We start from the raw sequence: 20334 nt of genomic DNA, 5'->3' as shown, positions 1-20334 counted from the left end.
CAACAGGTTAGTCAAAGTGACGACCAAAACCCATTTTGGATAAGACCTGGAAAAAAATAAGACCAAGAAAGACTATCGAAGGCTTTCTAGAGATCACTAGGGATCAACTTTGCCTTTCGTGAGGGAACCCCATCCCAATGAGGGTTCACTGCTGAGACAAGATCTATTGCTCGTCTCATTTAATCGGGGGCTTGTCTATGTTGCATAAAGCCCACCTGGTCCGGATGGATATAGGCCCCTAAAAAGGAACCTAGATGCACTGATTGATCAAAGAAATTGGCCTATAGGTAGCTATCTCTGATGTATCCTTCCCTGGTTTGGGAATCACACTTATATAGGCATTTCACATGGTAAGTACTGTCCCTCTCTCAAATAAAGTATTCCACCAGGTGTGGCATTAGAATGGAGCCAGAGGTCTTGTAGTAGATGTTAGAGATTCCATCCGGGTCAGGGGAGCTTCTCGTTTTGAGCAGTTTAAGGACATTCCTCATTTCCTCAGTTGTGAAAGGCTTCTCCAGAATTTTATTGTGCTTGGGCTTCAATTTCAGCAAATTGACCCTTTGAAAAAAGGAAGCAACCTCTTTGTGGGGACCGGAGTCTGACGAATTATATACGTTTTTATAGAAGGCTTTAAAAACGGGTAAGGTTTTTTCTGGGTTTTGTGTCAGCCTACCATCCCTGAATTTAGTTTTAGGAAGGGAATGAATTTTGGGTCTGGGAATAAGTTTGTTCACTAAAAGACTTCCTAGTTTGTCACCCCAAAGGAAGAATTTGTGTGAAGCCCATCGCAGGGATTTCTCTGCCCTAGTGGTTAAAAGGAGATTAATCTCTATACGCAATGATTTTACCTGAGTATTTAAGCCAATTTTAGCAGGTCCCTCTTGTGCTGCAGTTGTAACTTATGGTACTCTTTGAGTTCGTCCTCAATGAGTTTATTCCATGCTTTCTTACGCATAGAGCCTATTCTAATAAGCTCACCTCTATTGTACACCTTACACCATCTCCAAATTAAAAGCTGGCATTGTATCACCAGGGTTGTTAATCTAATAGAAGCCCCTCCAGATATCAATAAGATCAAATTGTTTCAAGATGAGAGAGAGGTCATGACTCTTTTTTGGAGGATTTCTATATCTGATTAAGCTCGTTTTGTCCAGTACGTGGTCTTAAGCTAGGTTAGAGTCACCCAATAAGATTAGGGAACCTTTGACCTTGGGCCATATCTCATCCAGCAAAGCGTGAAGGAAAGCAAGTTGTTCCTCATTTGGTGCATAGTATGTGACCACTGAGATTAATTGGTTTCCAACATTGCCAATTACCAAAAGAAATCTGCCCCCTGGCTCCCGAATGACCTTCTGAGGCAAGAGGTTTAGACTAAAACACAACAAAAAAAATAGATCTTGCAGGAAAAACCTATGGAAGTTTTTCCTGCAAGATCTATTTTCTAGATCATCAATTATAAGTTGCAGTTCCTCTACTTGGTTATTTAGCACTGAAATCTCTTTAGAATTCTGAGAAACCTTTGCCGCCCTCCAGCCTATGGTACTCTTTGAGTTTGTCTTCAATGAGTTTATTCCATGCTTTCTTACGCATAGAGCCTATTCTAATAAGCTCACCTCTAAAGTAAACCTTACACCATCTCCAAATTAATAGCTGGCATTGTATCACCAGGGTTGTTATTCTAATAGAAGCCCCTCCAGATATCAATAAGATCAAATTGTTTCAAGATGAGAGAGAGGCCATGACTCTTTTTTGGAGCATTTCTATATCTGATTAAGCTTGTTTTGTCCAGTACGTGGTCTTAAGCTAGGTTAGAGTCACCCAATAAGATTAGGGAACCTTTGACCTTGGGCCATATCTCATCCGGCAAAGCGTGAGGGAAAGCAAGTTGTTCCTCATTTGGTGCATAGTATGTGACCACTGAGAATAATTGGTTTCCAACATTGCCAATTACCAAAAAGAATTCTGCCCCCTGGATCCCGAATGACCTTCTGAGACAAGAAGTTTAGACTAAAACATAACAAAACCCCACATTTCTTTTTATCACAGTTTGCATTATAAAATATAGGATAGTTCTTATGGAAGTATCTCAGGGTAGAATTATGGGAAGGTGTGTTTCTTGCAAAGCAAGGATATCCACTTTTAGAGCATTGTAATATTGAAAAGCTTTAGACCTTTTGATTGGTGAAATAAACCCTAAGACAGTATGTGAGAGAACTACCAGTTCGAAGTAGGTACCTGGATCATGAGTTAAATTAGCTAACATTTAGGTTAGAAAGCACTGTTTCAGGTAAATCCGAGATATTAAAGTCTTCTAGGGAACATATACGAGAAAAGAGAAAAAAAAACAAAACAAATGCTGCAAATCATGAATACTCTCAGAAGAGCGGGTAAGAGCGGGTCACCCCCCCAGCCGCCGGGTGTAAATGTATCCCAGCCCTCAAGGAGAAACCACTCTACTCGCTCCTCCAGGAGCCTCAAAGGACTCCATTATTTCTTGGGAAATAACTCAGGTCTAAGTAATAAATAGGACCCAAACAATATTCCCTATTGACTGAGGGCATGGGTATCCCCTCCAGATCTCACAGCCCTTAAGATCACCTAAAAAAACCTGGTACAATAAGAAAAAACAAATGATTTGTTTTGATCCTTGAAACCAGGAACAAGACTATGTGCCTTAGGGACTGCAAACAAATTGTGGGCTCGGCAGCCATTTTGTAACCGCCAACAGATAAAGATAACCCCAAAACTGACCTCAAGGTATCTTCTGTAGGTGCTTCCCACTCGCTTTCACTTTGCACTAAAGCGGGTATAATGTATACCGAGTTCCTTCCTCTGATGTGGATGGGGTATCACCTTTTGGAAGGTGGAATGTGGATCGTTAAAAAGCCGTTCACCCTCCGCAAAGAGAGAAAAAAAGTTTGTGAGGGAATGCCTATCTATACTTTATCTTATGATTATTGAGAGCCTGTAAAAGTGGTTTGAGCACCCTTCTGCATTGAATCTTGAGTGGTGTTAGATCCAAAAAGATCTGAATCTGGTGGCCTTCCATCTCAAAATTTTTTAGACCCCTTGTGACTTTTAACAGAGCTTCCATGGTTGCATAGTAGTGTGGTTTAACAATCACATCTCTTGGGGGGCCATCCGGTTTGGGTATGTCATGTAGTAAAGCTTGCAGGAATCTCTTTGTAGCATCTCTTTGTAGCATCTTTGTAGAATCTCTTTGTATCAGGGGGAGACCCCTGATATGGAAGTTTTTCCTGCAAGATCTATTTTCTAGATCATCAATTATAAGTTGCACTTCCTCTACTTGGTTATTTAGCACTGAAATCTCTTTAGAATTCTGAGAAACCCTTGAGATTGTTTCATCTACCTTTTTCCTAAACACATCAATTCTGGTTCCCAGGCTCTGTAAATCTTGCCTCAGCTTGGAAATGGTGTGACTGTTAAGCAAGTTAAATCACAGCAATTATTGCTAGTTTTAAACAGGTAATTGTTTTTGTCCCTTACTTGCACATAAAATGTGCCTGTTTTTTCATACTGGGACGTGAAACTGGGCGATTGGCATTAACAGTGGTGCAAAGAAAAGTGGTACCTTAAAAAGTACTCATTTCAAATTTCCCACCTGGTCCTGCCTACCATCCCCACAGTCCCGCCCTCCAGCCTAAGGCTTTTGAGCAGATGCCTGGGCGGCATCTGCTCCCCTTGGCTTTGCATCTCCAACGTTCACATGCCGGATATGTAGATGCCGGCCAGCATCTGTGTAGCTTGGTGATACCTGGCCGGCATCTGTGTAGCCTGGCGATGCCCTGCCGACATTAACAGGGGAAGCAGATGCTGGGCATTGCTGGAGGACTCTGCAGACATCGCTGGAGGATGCCGTGGGCACTGCTGGAGAACGCCACTGGAACGTGGAAAAAAAAAAAGACTTTAAAACTCCCTGGCAATTCCACCCCCAAGTGTGGCTTGGGGTTACTGCTTTTGGCACTGAAAATTAACCCCGAGCCACACTCGGGAATGCCGCCAGGGAGGTTAAATAAAATGTATTAATCTTGGATAAGTGATCAGTTTAGGCCACTCTCTGATACCAATGAGTTATTGCATCTCTGACAACTTTGAATTTTTTTTTCTATTGTAACCACCAAAACCACCAACACTGTCATGAGTCAGAAAGATGCAATTAAACTGCACTCATGTTTTCCAATGACCTTTAAATGAGCCAATCTTAGTAATTAAAAAAATATTGTTTTAAAACTTTATTTAAAAAATCAAGTAACCATGAAGCTGAAGTCATGAACAAGAACCAATAGGTGACGCTAACATTCACTACAAGTAAGTACACAACAGTAAAGGAATCACTCTGAAAAAACTGGGAGCAACCTACACTAGTTTCTAGCACAAAGCTTCCTTCAGCTGCTGAAATGCCCCCTTAGTTTTCTGACTCTAAACAACCATAACTGAATCTTTATCCTTCATTAGCTCAGCTCATTTTGAACTGATTTGCAGTGGCAAGTATCATGGCATAAGATTTATTGGAATGTATACTAAGCTGGTCTGTGGCCTAATTGTCTATTTGTAAAGCAGTAAACTTTAATCAGTATGAATGGTGTTTTGTAGACCAAAGTTGCTACAATAAAGCTGTTTAAATTCTTCAAACATATGATGTGTGTTAGGCAAACAAATCATTTTTCTGCTTTTTAGCTTAGCACTGCACAAGTCCTGGTTAGTTTTTGTTGATAAATCATTAGGAGGCATACAATTGAAAAATAGGGGACAGGAGAGAACAGCATATAGTCTTGACATGTAAGAATGTAGAAACCATTTTATGAGAAAGCCTTGAAGTTGCATTCTTTTATTGTTTAACTTATTTATAGCGCATGAAAAATTACCTGAAAATGATGTGCCTATCAAAAAACTACTCATTCATGGGATGACAATTGTGATATACAGTTTTGATCCAGAATAAAAAAAGTGTTGTCACCCTGTTAAGGGCAGTGGAAAATCAAGAAAACTACTTTCAGAATTGAGAGGTTATAAATCTAGGTTATATGGGGCCATTGTGTTAAAATTAGTAACATACTGCACGATTCATACTTTTTTAAAATTTAATATAGAACATTTTAAATTCAAGTATTCAAATGTTAAAATGTATTTCCAATAAAAGACAAATTAAGACAACTAACACATATTTGAAGCACACTATATATGTGAGTTTGGAAATAAACTGGTTTTATCTATGTGTGTTGAACATAATATACAAAACGTTTATTCTAAATAGTTTTGATGGTAACTTTAATGTTAAGAGCCCTAACTGAATATACAGACAATTAATCTTTAATTAATTCTGAAAATCAGATAGAATAACATATTTTTTTTAATTTTCAACACTTGAAAATATAAAAAATGTGATCAGCTAAAATATTTATCAGCAGGAATGCCTTAGAGTTGCACTAAATGCATCTAGAACTATGCTATATGGCTGTCAGAAAATATGCCATCATTGCTTCAGGCAACCCCTTATATGACAAGTGGCATTGGGAAAGCAGGTGACAAGTTTAATATACACACTCTCAATAAGTGCAAGAGAAGAGCTTTTATATTCTATAATTCATATTTATACTCTATAATTCTAGCTGTTTGAAAAAAATGTTCTTTCCTTTTATGTGTTTATTTATGATTTTGATATGGTGTGCCGAGAATGCAACTTGGAAAGCATAACTTGATATTATTATTATTACCAATAAATTCTAGTTATGGGTAAATATTTCTTTTAGCATTTCAGAAAATATACATGCCTATATTTATGAGAAGGCAAAACTAAATGTATTGCAATTTAGGTCCTTCACAGTGTATTTCAGAAAGTTTTTATTCTTATTGTCACCTTTCCATACTTAAAGCCCATCTCTGAGCAAAACCTGAGTTCATCCAGTGTTTTCATTATTTTTTAAGACCCATTTCACATTTGTGGCTGAAAACGTCAGCTGTTAGCCACCCCTTATAGTCAACTGTGTCAAGTGGTTCAGTAGGTTTGAGTATGGTTGAAGTGAGGTTCTTGTATCTTCCAGGGACTGCACCACAATCCACCAGAGCCACATTTAGTTTAATAGGAATAGTCCAATAAATTAGTCCGCAGAATAGTGGGGTGTGATGAGTAGTGTTGGTCGAATAGCTCACTATTCGATTCGGCAGCTATTCGCTCGAATATAGCAAAAAAATTCAAATGGTCAAATGTCAAACAGGTGTAAAAAGATAAATTGTAAAAGGATACATAAAAAGATACATTATAAAAAGATACATAACACTATTACATACCCCTGTACTTCACATGAAGATTAAGGGTACGTACACACTTCCAATTATTATCGTTGGTAAACGAACGACGAACGATCCTGCACGATATCTTTGAACGATCGTATAGCACCGATCCTGTACATACAGATAACGACACGATCGTTCAACAATATTGTACACACCATAGATGCGATCGTTTGAACGATACAGGAAGTGACGTGCACCAGAGGAAGTGAATACTGTGTACGAACGATCGGGTCAAACAAATGACATTCACCACACTGTTCCTTTGTCCCTCTGTGCAATATGCCCTTCAACGTGTTCTCGTGTTCTCAAGGAAGAAGAAAGCAGCTCTTGCTTTAATATGTCTGCTTAGTGCTGAAGAGGAGGACGTTGAGAAGAAGCGGCGAATGTGGTGTAAGGATCGGAACATGCACAATCACTGAACGACCGTACACATGATAGATGGTGAACGATGGTCCTCCAAATCGGATTCGCCGGGACGGTCGTTCATTTCCGACTATCCCCGTTCGTCAGCGTCGTTGGTCACTTTTTTTAAGAACGATTTTTGGTCACTCGGTCCTTGGTCGTTCGTTCGTCGTTCATTTCCAACGATAATATTTGGACGTGTGTACGCAGCTTAAAGAGCACCTGTCAAATCTATTTTAGGCTAAAGCTAGGTACACACTTTCAATGATTATTGTTAGAAAATGAACGATTACGACTGTTCATCGATTATGCACGATTATAAAACGTTGGATAAATGCGGGAAAACGCTTCCATTGAACTCAATGGAGGATCTTTCAAGCGTTTTTAAGCTTTTATGAAAGCTTCCATTGAAAACAATAGGGGCTTTTATGAACATTTTTAGCAGGACTTTGGAATCTGGAAGCCCCCTTTAATAAGGAGACTCCCAGATCTCCACCGCCCAGGGGTATGTAATAGTGTTATGTATCTTTTTATAATGTATCTTTTTATGTATCCTTTTACAAAGTATCTTTTTATGTATCCTTTTATAATGTATCGTTTTACATCTGTTTGGAGGCTGTAGAAGCTGTACACAGTGCTGAAAAAAACCTGAATTTTTCCTCCCATTGACTTTAATGGTGTTCAAATTCGATGTTCGACCACCCGAATTTTTTCGCTATATTCGAGCGAATAGCTGCCGAATCGAATAGTGAGCTATTCTACCAACACTAATCAACACTAGTGATGAGCCCATGGTAGAAATCTGCGGTGAGCCACAAGTCTGAAATGGCTGGGAAAGTTTGAAATCCTAATCCCTCACTAGTGCTATTTCCAGTTGTTAGAGACTAATAATCCTTCAATGAAAATATGAAAGCTCTGGTTGTTCCTTTTTTTGCTTACAACACTGATGCAGATCCTGCTTCTGATTCCGGAATGGACCCCACTGCTGGACAGCTAGTATGAACAGTTCATTTCATGCAGGCTGTGACAACTCTCAAAACCGGACCTTGTCTCTTGTACACAGAAAAAAGAGAAGACTGGATACAAAGCCAAATGTGCCATCAGTGACCAAATAAAGTAAAAGGGGTATTTAGGTAGTTTTTTTTCCAGACCAGTGGTTGGGTAGAGAGGGGGGTGTAGAGTGGTAATAGGAAAATAGTTTAAAAAAGCTACTACAGCAAATTACAGACAGTCTGTAAAAGAAGACTCCTGACATAATCCAGGGAGCTGTGTGTCAAAATTTTTCTTTCATGATCTACATGTACCATTGGTATTCAACACTTCCAGGTGTGTCAGATGCCTGGTACCCTGCTGGGTCTTGTTGTTTCACAATGAATGCTGAATCCACTTAAAACCACTGTTCTGTAGCAATTCTAGAATTTAAATGATCCTGTCATTTCTAAATTACAATTTTAGGGACAAACGGCACAATTATAATAACATTTTTACCAGCAGTACATAATCATAACCAATAACCTATTTCATACCAGAAATTACATCAGTTTCATTGAATTGGCTCTAGTTCTTGTGATACAGGAATCAGAATAGACGATTTTACCAACAACAAATGTTAACACGGCATATTATTATCATTTTTTATTCACACCAATGTTTTGCATTTTATATATAGCATTATTTTCATGAAACTTTCATTTGTTCTTCAAGAAGTTGTTTAAATGACCCTAATGTATTTTGCTACATTTTTGGTGAATATTCTCAGCAAAAACAGAGAATAAACATTACAGAATTTGTGAAACAAGCATATCTTGCATATTTTGGTATTAAACAGGGGGACCAAGATGGGTATTGTGCTCCCCATATAGTATGAGTGTCTACATCAGTGGAAAAATGGAAAACTGAAAAGTTTGAAATTTGTGTACCCATGGTATGGCGAGAGCCCAAAAATCATCATAATAATAATTGTTGTTTTTGTGCTGTTTCAGAAAAACAAGAGGGAGTACCCTGATTTGGAATCAGCAAGATGACCTGTGCCGCTTGGTGCTGATGTTCCCTTACCAGTGTTCAGTACACTTCCTGATATTCTTGATATTCCTGTATCTGACATGGAGGATATACAGGATTTGGAGTGTAATCCAGGAGTTAGCAGTGGAATCAGAAAGAGGTCATTGATTTATTATGTAACCTAAGTCTGTCAAAACAAGCATCTGAACTTTTAGCATCCAGGCTAAAAGAAAAGAACTGTTTTGAGACCAGAAGATAAAAAAACGGTTTATAGGACAAGGGAGGTGACACTCCTACCATATTTCATTGAAGATGGAAACTCTGTGTACTGTTGTTACATCCCTGGACTACTAGCCCATATGGGAGTACTAGAATATTGAGCAAAAGACTGGTGGCTTTTAATTAACAGTTCCACTCGAAGTTTGAAATCTGTTTTTCTGCATATTGGCAACTGCTATGCATCAATTCCAATTGATCACTCAACAAAACTTAAAGAAGAATATGAAAATATCAAAATAGTCTTACAAAAGCTTTGCTATCATGAACACGGTCCATATGTGTTTGATTTAAAAATGGTGAACTTCCTTCTTGAACAGCAAAGTGGATACACAAAGTTCCCATGTTTCATCTGCTTGTGGGATAGTAGAGCAAAGCAGGATCCCTGGAAAAAGTGACTTGGCCTCCAAGGGAAAAGCAGCTCATTAAAATACCAAATTTGCTTGTAGCACATTATAATGATAATGGCTATGTCAGAAAAACATTAAATTAATGATAACTCTGCCAGCAGCACAATATAAAAACACTAAGAACTTTACTATCAGCACAATATAATATTAAGAGTCTTAGAACATCATACAATACCAGTTTTACCAGCATAACATTATAATATTAACAGTTCTATGCAGTACTTAGTAATAATTATAACAGCTCCACCAGTGTTTTGTTGTAACAAGACAAGAACAGCCATGGCAGCACCATAATATAATTATAGTTGCTCTGCCAGTAGCACATTAAAAATATTTAACAGACCCACCCAAATCACAGTATATATTAATAACAATATGCTTTTTAAGGTATGTTATACCTTTATTCATTAAAAATAAAGGAATAGACTGTTGTACAGATATAAAGCACACTATGCACTCCACTGATGAAAAAAGTGGGTGTAGCCACATAATATTGGGTGTGGCCTAAAGGGGAATAGCTGAAATCTGGAACCTTGTATGCATAAAATACTCCTTTACTGTGACAAGATATATTAGACACAAATGTATGAAATGTATCCAGTACAGAGATAATACTTTTTCTAAGCCATTCTTAAAGAACACTATACTTAGCAACCAGCAACTGGTTTGACAATACACTTGGTGAGAAGTATATAATGTACAACAGTGGTCCCCAACCCCCGGGCCACAGACAGGTGCCAGTCTGTGGCTAGTGGGTTGGGGGCCACGAGTAATGGGAGGTGGAGCAGTGGGCAGCTCTCTTTGCAATGCTCTGGAGCTGCTGGCAGTGTGGGCGGCTCTCTTCCACTGATTGCACGGGAGCTGCTGGGAATGGCAAAGCGGTGTATGTGGATGCGGAGCTGCTGGAGGTGACATAGTTGTGTAGGCTGTACATGTGCCGTGGAAAAATGTTGTGCTGTGTTGGCAGTCCCCGCTGTTGCAAAGGTTGGTGACCACTGATGTGCAACACAGCTTACATATATCATTGATCAAGACTATGCAATGTCCAACTTAGTGTTTACAGTCCAAAGTTCTAGAGTATGTAATATACAATGTAGAGTATATAGTATATGAGTCAGAACTATTAATACTGTACTATTATTAGGAAAATAATACTGCTGAACTTTTTAGTGAAATAAATGGACATTCTTAACAGGAAACTGCCTAACCATATGACGTTGCAATGGTGCATCTTGGAGCAACAAGGATAGGAATGTATAAGATTTTATTTTCGTACTTTCTTGTAATACTTTTTTTTGGTCCTAAGCAATGATACTACTTTTTAAAAATCAGCAATATAAAGATGTTATTTTTTAGACTGTGGCCACAGAAATGACAAGTGGGAATATCTGTGCACTTTAGGACTGGTGTGAGCTACCGGCTATACTACTTTACTGCTTGTTTTTTTAAAAAGTTTGCTCGCATTTTTTCCCCACATTTCCACATTTATTGCAACAGTATGTAATCTTTAGGAATGTATATCAGTTAGTAAACCAACACTATTATGTAATTATTCACAAACATTCAAGTCCAAACATTCCAAGCATACACTGATCTGTTCAAATATTTTATTTCAGTCTCTCAGTTAAGTCCCATTTTATCCAATTAGAATTAAGGAAAAATGTATTTACCATAATTAAATGGATGTAGGTCTATACTAATGGAAACATGGGAACTGCCTTTGGCCATTATATTACCATATTTTTAAAAGTAAATTTGTGCTTCATAAATTCAAAGTTTGATACTAGGTATGACAGCCAGGCCACTAGGATTTAGGGACTTAGAAACAATGATCAGCAGGTATAATTTAAAATGACTTGGTGAAGTTCTGAGACTATAAAATTGAAATCCGCACCAAACTGATGAAGAAAAATGTTACAAATAATGGAAATTAAATCATTGATTGTTTGCATTTTAGTTAGGAATCAGAAATGAGCTATCTTCCCTTAGAATCATTGCCTTTTAATTACTGTGCTGTTTTATGGTATACAGAAGGTAAACATATCAATGACTTACCATGTAAAGATTAGACAGAGCAAGGTAGATATCAAAATTAAAACTTGATTAAACATTGCAGATTGTGTTCTCTGTATTGCTCTATGAAGATCATTCTGAAATATGACAATACACATGAGGATAGATTATTTCATGCAACATCAGGTTTGAAAGCAATACACCATTCTAATAGAAAATATTCAGCTGCATTTGAACAGTTATATAACCTAATATTAGATTTGAGTGGAATCACTACCTGACATTGGTGTTGTTCCATTAAATGCAATGTGAATATATACATTTAGATTTGATGACGCCTTTGCCCTTAAGGACTAAGGTGAAAACTACTATAATTTTTCCATGTCAGAATTCTTTGTTTGTTGCTGTACCATTAGACTAGGCTAATGATATTCATTGACTGATTTATATCACTTTACAAATTTTACTGTTTATAGAAAGAATGGTGACTGCAGATCTAGTGTATTTTGATTTATTTAAACAATCTTTTGATTTATTTAAACAATTGGGGCATAACAATTAATTTGAGAACATTTTTTAACAGAACACATCATAGAAGAAAATGTAAACGTTTGATGTACATTTTTTAACCTCCTTGCAGTTAAGCCCGAACTTCGCTCGGGCAAAAAAAAATTGCAAGGATGGTTAAGCCCGAGATTTTTCACTTACCTGGTCCCCCTGTGCTCATCCAGCGTCGTCCTCCATCGGTCATCGTCCGCCGATCTCTCCAGCGTCGGGTGCCTTCGTCGGGTGCCAGCGGGACAGGTAAGAAGCCGGCCGGCATCTTGTGTTCCGCCGGCCGGCATCCTGTGATCCGCCGGCCGGCATCCTGTGATCCGCCGGGCCAGCGGATCACAAGATGCCGGCCGGCTTCTTACCTGGTCCCGCTGATCGTCCGACGTCCTGCTCGTTCCAGCGCCGGATGATCTCTGCAGGGAGAAGCCGTCCGGCGGAGAAAAAAAAAACCGGACGGCTTCTCCCTGCGTGTGTGATGACGTCGGCGCGTGTGCGGGAAATTCAAACTGAAACTCATTCAATCATTTTGTATTGGATTCAATACAAACTCCTGTATTCAATCCAATACAAAATAATTCAAATAATTACAAAGTATATAACTGGTAAATTCAAACTATCATTTTGTATTGGATTGGATACAAACTTGCGTATCCATACCAATACAAAAAATAAAAAAAAAATAAAAGTAAATAACTTGGAAATTCAAATTTATATTTTGTATTTGATTGGATACAAACTTGCGTATCCAATCCAATACAAAATAATTCAAATAATTACAAAGTATATACCTGGTAAATTCAAACACTCATTTTGTATTGGATTGGATACAAACTCCAGCATCCAATCCAATACAAAAAAATAAAAAAAAATAAAATAAAAGTAAATAACTTGGAAATTCAAATTCTTATTTTGTATTGGATTGGATACAAACTCCCGTATCCAATCAAATACAAAATAATTCAAAACAAACTCCAATAAATACACAATCAAAGTTTTAAAAATTGCCACACTAGGGAGGTGTTTTAGAATAATATAGTACTTTACAATATACAGAGTTATTGCCTTTTCATTATTTTCAGTATTTATGATTTGTTTACATTGCTGATTTTTGTGTTTTTCCTTTAATTTTATTAAAAGTAATTTTTTTTTTTTTTTACATGATTGTGTGTTTCAAACATTTTTTATATTCATATTATCTACTAGAACCCCTGTTCGGACATATTTCTGTAAGTTACAGGTCTACAATTTAAAAAAAAAAATCATGAAAAAAAGTGGATCACTTTTGGTACAGAAATCTAGACCTCAGTGTAACGCTTAGGTGGTTAATGAAAAGAACATATTTTTAAAACAAAATACCAAAAGAAAGGCTAGTGTGTCTACAATGGCGTTGGTCTATATAAGAGCTGGGGTGGTTAAGAAGTGGGAAAGATTAGCCATTTATCAAGTCCCAATAAGTTGATGTTTCCTGATATTTTGAGATTTGCTTTCTGAAAATCTCATGGTTACCCTTCCTATTCACAGTCTAGAAAATCTTATCTGTTGGAAATAGCAAAGATAACCTGAGAGTAGATAGTAACATAGCTGTTAGATCCAATAAACTATATTTTTATCTTTTTAAATGTATTAATAAAATAAATTGTTTTAATTACATTTATAACATTTAGTTAATAAAAATATGCATTCTGACAAATAAAGGTATGCCAGACTCATCCATATAATGGTGCCCACAAGCTAGATTTTAGAACCAAAACCTACTAAGCACATCAGTTTGGATGATCTAGTTTATTTAGAGACTCTGTATGAATACCTATCAAATTCTGTTCTATTAAGGAAAATGGGAACTATTTATTAAAGCTCCTCAAGGTCGGAGAGGATACACTTTTGTTAGCAAATTTTTTCAATCTCTGACCTGATCGGTTTCAGGCTTCCTGGATCACCCAGCTTCACTGATAAAAGTGTATTCTCTCCAGTCTTGGAAAGCTGAAACAAATCAGGTCCCATGAGTGGACGCATTTGCTGTTGTGATATTATGTCCTTTTGACTCTACTCTACTACTCTTTTATTCACTGTAGTAGTTTTTTTGTAAGAGATCAGATTTCACTCCTCATAATCCTCAAGAAATGTCTATTATGCTTATACATACCTCTACTCATTTATTAAACCCTCGATGGGTAATATTTTTTTCTTTTATGAATAGCTGAGTGTAAAAGAAAAGAGTTCAATTTATCAGCCTGATGCTTAGGCCTGAAACCCCTACTGATGAATATACATGAATGAATATACATCCATGAACACCTTTTTTAAACAATACCAGAACTTTCTACATTTAGTTCTCTTTTCAAGTCTAGGTCATTATGGTCCTGCTATCTCTTGAGTTACTCATATGTAGGCAGATATGTTAGTCCTTGTACATTATTCCTTCACAACTTTTACTTGTAAATATTATAAAAATAAAATACTTTTATCAATTTAAAAATATAATTTAATTTTTCAACATTATTGACCTGTTGTGTTTATGTTTTAAGTTCATGTATTCGTACATAAAATGCAAAACACACAGCGCTTATTTTACAGGCAAGATAAAATGTACTGTACGTTTAATAATAGCTGGATATACAGTATGTGAATGTATTTTTAAATGTCAGAGGCAAGGTTTATTTAAGTCCTTTGAATTGGCTGATAAGAGTGCTGGGAATTGTCATTACAAGTTATATACTTACAATCATGTTCTCCAAAGCGTGTTTTGCCAACCAGCAGTTTAGGAAAACAGGCACAAATAAATTTCTTAGAGGAGGCCAAAATATCTGAAAGAAATTTAAAAAAAGACTCACAAAAAGGTATAAATGCTAGTGTTATGTATATTTTATAAACCTGAACATTTTTTGTTGTTGTGAGAGTATCTTTAAAATACAAGATATTATTTTATTGTCAATTTTAATCCTAAAAATAAACATGAATGATAATACTCTGAGATAATAAGTCTACCCCCTCTGAAACAAAAGCACTATTTTCCTGAATACATAAGCTATTATAGTACATAATTACTGTGGTAATCTATTGTATGTGGCATTGTAATGGATGATTTAGAATAGAGCTTTTCTATACTCCGTTGTGGGTAGCATTGATGGTCTGCTACCAGTTATGTCTTTATATTTTTGATAGCTTATGTCTTTGTCACTTTGAGAGCTGCATGATCATGTCCATTGTGTTCTGAGAATTTTCTTTAAAACCTATTAATTGCTTCTGTTCTTTAAAATGCCACATTAAAGCAAATATTATAACTACATTTTCTATAACAGAAGATTGATCGTACAGCCTCATCACATTTTTGTTAATGTCTGGAAATGTTGATTTTAGTTATTTTTATCAACAACATACACTGAAACTTTGGTTTAAAAACTTCATGACAGAACAGATAATAAACTATATTTCCATGAATATAAAAAGGTGAACAACATAAGGCCCTGGGAGCAACTCACACCAGTGGCAGATAACTGCACTGTACATTTCTTTTCTAATAAAAGAAAAATACAAACAAATTTAACACTACAACATGGTAACAATTTGTCACCTCTAAAAATGTTTATGACAAAACATAAAAAGCAAAAACAGGACAATCAATTCTTTTATATTAAAAACACTGCTGTAGGTTTTCTAGTTGTTAACTTAATTTCCTCTGGATATTAAATTTAAAGCTTGATTCTAATGATACACGTAACAAATGTGAAAGTAGAGGTGTCAAAACTCGAAATGAGTTGCAATTTTCCTAAAATGGGCTTCTTTTGGACTTAAAATATTTTATGACCATAGTTCTGTTGAAGGTTTTTGACTAAAGATATCTATCATTTATTTTTTGTGTAATTAATAAAAATGCCTTTTGGCCAGAGGGTTTTGTCACATTTTTTCTTTGTTTACATTTTTTTCTTTGCTTCTTCTGTAGCTTTAGCAACAAACAAATTGTGAAAATTTTTAATTTACAGCACTCTTCTAATTAATCACTGACCAGGTGATTTCTTCTTGAGACTGCTGCTCACCTTTGATTAAAAGGTATTCAGTGTAGATCAATGCTGTGCTAAGTGCTATCTTAAAAAAAACTGTTTCATGGTCTAAACATCTTCTCAACTTGTCATTTGCATGGAAGTCAAGGAAGGACTAGAAAAAAATGCCAATGCACTTCAGGCAGTAAAGGTAGTCCCCTTTTCTCAGAGTTACAGATATACAAAACTCATGTATGCAGGAGTTCATTCAATGCTGGCAACCCCAGAAGATGCTAGGATACATCTCAGTGTACTGCGACAATAAGACATCTTAAAAAATAATGCTATCATAGCAGAACTATGTCTGCTAAAAGGAAATGGAAACGTACTTGCCCATCTTGAAATCTCTAGTAGGATAAACTACTTAACATTGAATTAATTTGCAGCAGAAAGTATGTTCTCGTGCTAAATATAAATTCCAGTCAAGTTCCTTTTATTTCTTCATGTTGGCTTTTTTCCTTCTGAAATATGCTTCTTTTTTCAGTGTTTTTTTTTCATTAAACTGAGTGTATCCAATAGCATTACAAAGGCTAACTAATTTGTTCAGTGGTGTCACAGTACATTTATACAGTGTTTAAGCAATGGGTATGCCACAGTTTGCCAGGCTTTTGGTCATCATGCTTAAAAATCATGCTTAAAAATGGATTTTTACCTCCGGGTGGAAATACGTGATTGGTGCCAATGAATCTTTTTGTTCATCCCCCCTAGAAAAGCTTGGATTTGGTCACCCTTTTGTTAAAAGGGGATTGCTTATTCTACTAATCCCCCCAGTGAAACCACTTATTCTTTTTAGAGGTGTGCACACTCAGTGTCTCCCTTTTTCCTGACCATCTAGACTGTATGTATAGATAAGTGGAATTCCTTGCTCCAAAAAAAAGGGAAACCACCAGATGCAGCTTTAAAGTCTCATGAGTCGTCCCTGGTACATGTTCCCTATGACAGTGACCAGCTTCCTGTGCCTTTTCCTGGGAACACTTTGTGTATAGGCTCTAAACAGAGTATTTACATGCTGCCTTTTATTCCCATGTATTTCACCAAGATTCATGTTCTCACAACAAAGTGGAATTTGGCAGGTCCATTCATCCCTAGAAACCACAATTTACAGCAAAATACTTGCGCTGGCCAGGGAGTGGTGAAGCAAGACAAGGACCACATAAAAGCTGCTGACATGGTCATTTTTCAGCAGAACCAAAAATTAAAAAATGCAAGCAGGTAGATTGTTTATTGTTGAATGGACAGTCCCTTCTGCAATTAAATAAACTTTATTTTCTAATTACGTTCACCTGTTCCCTTTCTAGCACCACCACCACCATCTTCACCTAGTCTTCTTTTGGGTTCATGTTTTTCAGCAATCATGATTTCCCAGGCTGGAATGATGTAACTCTGCACAAAAGATATATTATGCTTAATATTTTATTGCAGAAAGGACATTGACTGTTCTTTCTAGAATAAATACCCTGCCTGCTTCATTGTTTTAATGTATAGGTATGCTTGAGGTGGCATTGTGGGTAGATTAGTAAAGACCTAACTATTAAAAATGTATAAATTAAAGGACTGCTCGTTTACTGTGGCCAATATGTGTGTTTGTATGTTGTCCACAAGATCCCAAATAAAAAAAGAATTTGATTATAACATGCATTCATCAGGAAAAACAAAGGTAAATATTCTGGCCAAGACAAATGGCAATTTTTAGACATCTGAAGTAAAGCACAACAAGCAACCATCCCAGAAAAAGAATCTTGAAAGCCAAACAGGATTGGAGAAAAAAACAGCTGGGAAGCATTTACCTCCTGCACAAAATCCTATTGTTATCTAGTTTTATGGTTTAATTCCTGGCTCTGTCTTCTGACCATAAGGCAGATAGAAGTAGGACAAAGGGTTAGGTTATGAACTAGAGTTAAGGTTTATACAGAGGTTTAAAATTCACTGATATTAGTGAAAAGTTAGGTTAACCAACTTTGCTAACATAAACTTACATTGGACATCCTTCCTCTAACCTCTATACGTAGGTGAAATATATACCTGTAAATTGAAAAATATTAGAATTATACTCACTTTACCCCTCAGAAATAGATGATTTAAGAATGGGGAGGGGCCCAGCTGGTGTAAGCAGACATATTTTAGTGGAAGGTCTGATTGCAGTTATTATTGTTGTAATATAACAAAATTTAAGTAAATTTAAATATAAGTATCAGTGGTAAATACAAGACATACCAGATGGGTATGACAATGATTATGTGGTGATGAAGACAGACTAAGGCTATGTATACAAGTCAATCTGACACATGTAATGTGCTTGTTGCTCGTTGTTCATGGATCCATCCTGGCGGATCCACGGAACCCGAGCAATCCTAATGGAAGTGAAGGGGAGAGAGCGCATCGGGGTGCAGATCCGTAGTTCTCCCCCCACCTCTTTATATTGAGAAGAATGGTACTGTTGTTGAAAAGATTGTAAAAATCGTGAAAGATAGTAAAGATCATAAAATATTGCCAGTTGCTTTTCTGTTGCCAGTTTATAAAGTCATCTCTCGTATTACCAAGTATATAATATTCAATCTATATATATATATATATATATATATATAAGAAGTACCACAAGCTTACATTTCTACAACATGAAATTTAAACTCACCGTAATGATAAAGGGCACAGTGTTAATAATTTCTAATAGGAAAGGTATTCGTAAAATTTGTTCCCATATGTTTCCCTGGAAAAAAAAATATTCTAAAATTGTGACTAACAATTAAACAATTTCATATTGTAAAATAATTACAAAGAGATTTCAGAAATACTGCAATATACTGTATACAGTTGAGTATAATTCCAAGAATGAATCCCCTCATAATTCTGATAGAAAAAGAATATCAGTTTATACTTGGGTCAAACCAGTTTATAGTACTGTGTCCCCATATAATTTGGCAATAAACTCATGCCCTCAGAGACATGAGTTTGTTACACACATTAGATGGGGACACAGCACTGTATACTGGTGTCCAACAATAATGCACGAAAGATCTTTTAGGACCAAGTAAACCATTGTAATCAATCATCAAAACTAAAAAATATATTACACTGTACAGAAGGGGGGGGGGGGGGATAATATACAGAATTTGAATGTACGCAGATATTTACACTTGAGTCTAAGAATTTTCCTGTATTTTTATATACAAACAAATACTTTGGTTTATTATTAGATCAGTTTTTATTTAGGTAATTAGGGTAATGTACAATAGGACAGTCAGTTCCTACAACACATGGGCAACAGATAGGCAGCTGTAACTCAAACAGACAGCCATAATTCACATATTTTAAGTTATGAAAACTTTCGTGGACACAGAATTTCACTTTGTGTAGATTTATGTTATTAAAAGCCAGTTGACTACAATATGTTTAGGAGCCCCTACATGTACTTAAAAATCATGAAATTAAACATTTACTAATATTGTGCAGAAAAGGAGACAGTGAAAATTTTAACTGGACATTCTAATTTGTTTTGTTATTTAGTGAATCAGTCTCTACCCTCCCCTGAAGACATATGGCAAAACCTGTCGGGAACACAGAAGATCATACCTTCCTTTGGTCACTTAATGCTGATATTTGTATGCTCTCTTTAACCCTGTTCAATACTATCTTATGTATCTACCTATTACCTTTATACGCTCATTGATTCAGCTCATCTTTGTCTAGCTACTGATCTTTAAAAATAGTTTTTACCAGTTGTTTTTGTTTAATTAAACTATAAACTATATATAAGTAAAAGTCACTGGTCCTGATTTACTAAAGCTCTCAAAGGCTGGAGAAGATACACTTTCTTCAGTGAAGCTGGGTGATCCAGAAAACCTGGAATGGATTTCTTAAAATAATTTGCTATTTGCTAGCAAATGTTTTGAATCCTACACCAGATCTATTCCAGGTTTGCTGGATCACCCAACTTCACTGATGAAAGTGTATCCTCTCCAGCCTTGGGGAGCTTTATTAAATCAGGGCCACTATATCTTGCCTTAAAAGCCCCTCTCTTGCCTAATTTCTTTTTATGTATTCTTACAATACAGGCACAACAAACAGTCAATTGACAAAATACTAGGGTAAGAAATGTGCAGTTGTAATATACAGACAACAAGTGGACAAAATGTACCAGCAATAAACTGGTTTTAACAATATTCAGTCAACAAACAGACATATATAATACACTTGCCACAAAAATACAATACAAAGACAAAAAGGGGAAGAGTTGTTTTTTAGTAGGTTCCATATTAACCTTTACTTTAGAAGTTTTGCATTATATATATATATATATATATATATATATATATATATGACTGCTC

General features: G+C 36.2%; 1 protein-coding gene across 1 annotated transcript in view; it reads right to left on the bottom strand.

The window, feature by feature from the left end:
- Nucleotides 1–18680, bottom strand: part of KCNT2 (potassium sodium-activated channel subfamily T member 2) — a 206311-nt gene extending 187631 nt beyond the window's left edge. The window contains exons 1-3 of the mRNA XM_072420086.1: nucleotides 18642–18680; nucleotides 14693–14776; nucleotides 11460–11554 (exon numbers count right to left, since the gene is read on the bottom strand). Of these exons, the coding sequence (XP_072276187.1) occupies nucleotides 11460–11554; nucleotides 14693–14698 (101 nt within the window). The 5' untranslated portion in view covers nucleotides 14699–14776; nucleotides 18642–18680. The remainder of the gene's footprint in view (nucleotides 1–11459; nucleotides 11555–14692; nucleotides 14777–18641) is intronic.
- Between the last annotated feature and the right edge of the window lie 1654 nt (nucleotides 18681–20334).

Source organism: Pyxicephalus adspersus, chromosome 8 (genome assembly GCF_032062135.1).
Source record: "Pyxicephalus adspersus chromosome 8, UCB_Pads_2.0, whole genome shotgun sequence".
In the NCBI taxonomy this organism is placed as follows: domain Eukaryota; kingdom Metazoa; phylum Chordata; class Amphibia; order Anura; family Pyxicephalidae; genus Pyxicephalus; species Pyxicephalus adspersus.
This window is presented reverse-complemented; position numbering and strand designations above follow the sequence as displayed.